This window comes from Merops nubicus, unplaced genomic scaffold, assembly GCF_000691845.1.
Source record: "Merops nubicus isolate BGI_N331 unplaced genomic scaffold, ASM69184v1 scaffold10977, whole genome shotgun sequence".
Taxonomy (NCBI): Eukaryota; Metazoa; Chordata; class Aves; order Coraciiformes; family Meropidae; genus Merops; species Merops nubicus.
In genome coordinates this window covers 1-2,539 of record NW_008619332.1, presented here as the reverse complement: position 1 = coordinate 2,539, position 2,539 = coordinate 1, and the positions used below count along the sequence as shown (strand labels likewise).

Here is a 2,539-nt window from a genome sequence, read left to right as displayed (position 1 = left end):
CGGGAATCCAAAGGGGTTCTCAGGAGGGGACACCCCGCTGGCAGGTCCCCTTCCCGACCAGCCTGCCCCTGCCAGCAGGTGCCGTCCCGCACGGAATCCATCTGCGGAACGGATCGCGCCGGCAGCCCAGCTCGGGCTGCAAGCCTCCTGCTTCTCCTGCTTTCACCAGCTTTTATGGGTTTTTTTTTTTACTAAACCAGGCTGAAAAAGAGCAGTTGTAATTCAGCCCGTTGATAAAAACAAACAAACAAACCAGCCCGGAGTGCCCGCTCTGCACAGCGAGACCGGGAGAGGCTGCAAATCAGCTCCCTTTGGGCCCAGAGCAGGTTCTTTCCCTCTTTATTGCACGGATGAAATTGTTCATAAATCTTTGCACCTTTTATCCCAAACCACGTGAAAGCAAAACCTGCCTCCCACAGAGTTTTAAAATACCTCAAACACACTGAGGAACAACCAGGAGAAAAAAAAAAAAAAATCTAACAATTGTTAACGTTTTATTCCCAACAGCTGTTCAGCCTGAAAAGTTTCATTAATACACTAATGAACTTAAAACCAAAACCAACCGAAAATTCAAAACAAATAAAACAACAACAACAAAAAAAAGAAGGGGAAACGAAGTAAAATAAAACTTTTAACAAAGTTTAAAACACATTATAAATAAGTACAGCTCCAGAGCATAATTTACAAATATAAAACCACATAGAAACATATGTACAGGAGAGTTACATTACGTACAAATATGTATAAAAATACCCCAGTGTTTATTCTCGCACTAAAGCTGCATGGCTAGAGTTATCTTTGGTACTAAGCTCAGGGAAGATGATTGTTTCACAAGACACTGGCCCTGGCTGTCCAACATGCCATCCACAGGAAGGCCAGGGTGAACCTCCACGCGTTTCAAGGCAGTTTTGGGTGGGTGTCTACCCAGAGCGTCCCCCCATGTGTTGCATGTTGCAGGACCAGGGCAGAAAGTAAGGGCTTACAGAGGCAACTGCTGGCAGAAGAGTTTTTTCATACATTGTACAAGGCACTTCATAAGAAATCTCTTCATTTATTTTTTTTTTTCCTGTTCTCTTCTAAGACTCACTGGATGTCTACGCTCGGCTCTTGTTGGTACCAATTTATGGTTATAGTTTTTGAACTTCTTACTCTACATTCAGGATTAGAAACCTCTGAAAATATTAATTCAAGTTCACTTTCATCTGCAGAATTTCGATGGCAAGGCATCTAAACCACCTAACGTTTTCCAGGATGGGGAAATGACTTTGCATCTGCCTTCTGCTGGTGTTTAGGAGATGTTCTTACTTTGAAAGGTGAGAAGATCTGTCTTCCTGGAAGAACTCCTGGGAAGTGTCCACATTGAAATGCTGTTTGCAAAAGCATACGGTCCTGCGTGCTGCCAGACACACCTGCAACTCCCACTCCCTTCGGGGCGCTCGCCGGCCGAGCGCCCCAGCACCCTACACCTCCGTGCCGTCCCGGGTGTAGATGAGGCTGTTCACCGTGAAGTTGTAGTAGTGGTTGTACTGGGCTCCCTGGCTGCTGCTGCTGGGATGGAAGGAGCTGTAGTAGGCGGGGGAAGGTCCCGCGACTCGCTGCAGCTGGTCTGGTGAAGGCACCTCCTGAGAAGAGCTGCTGGAAGGGGTGAAAGTGCCACTGCTCAGCTGTCCAGCAGAGAAGTTCCTGTGGTGCAGGTCACCGCCGAGACCCCCCGCCAGCCGGCTGCCTCCGCCGCTCAGGGAGCTCATGCCGCTGAAGAAGGTGCTCAGGCAGCTAGGGGTGGATGAAATGATACCGGAGGGAGAGGAGCTTTTGGGATGGTCCCTGGCAGAAGGCGAGGGGTCCAGCTCTGGGGGTGGGCTGTTTCCACACGGTTTGCCTGCGGCGGGGATGGGTCGCTCTTCCTCGGCCTTCAGGCCCCCGAGAGAGGAGGCCGCAGAGGCGGTGGCGGGGGCGTTGGGCTCGGAGCGCCGCTTGCGCTTGCGACGGAAGTTCCCGTTGTCAAACATCTTCTCACAGTTGGGATCTAGGGTCCAGTAGTTTCCCTTCCCTGGTGGAAAACAGGAGAAACAAAAAGAGAAAGTCAACTTCCGTGACAGCGAGCCCCACAGCAGGTAGATAAGCAATAGCCACGTCTTCTCCGATTGCCACAGAACCCACATCTCCCCCACACCTGTACTCCTCTGTCTGTTGTCCAGTATAAGCACCCAAAATGCAGCTCCAGGACATCATCACATCCATTCCTTTGATGCCCAAGTGAACCACAAGGCCACACGGAGGAGAACCTCCTCATCAGAGAGCATTAGAGAGCATAACCCTCCCTGAAGGAACTGCGCCTCTAACTCTGGCCTGGCCAAAGCAGATGAGAAGCATGGCTCCCCTTGCCCTGGCTGCCCCACAGCAATCTGGGGCTCTTGCAACCATCTCAGCATGGGGTGAGAAGGTGGTGGCCCTGCCACGGCTCTTCTTAGAAAAGATGGTGGCAAGTTGTGCTGGCGCACCCAGGCACACCAAGGGGCCACAGCACTGAGCTGTGGGG

The 2,539-nt window shown here is 51.1% G+C and overlaps 1 protein-coding gene across 1 annotated transcript; it reads right to left on the bottom strand.

Annotated features, from left to right (window-relative positions):
- Positions 1–1,460: 1,460 nt before the first annotated feature.
- LOC103776232 (forkhead box protein I3-like) lies at positions 1,461–2,050 on the bottom strand (the record flags this gene model as incomplete). Its single annotated transcript, XM_008943730.1, has 1 exon — positions 1,461–2,050. A coding segment is annotated over one exon (590 nt), but the record flags the coding sequence as incomplete, so codon positions are not given.
- Between the last annotated feature and the right edge of the window lie 489 nt (positions 2,051–2,539).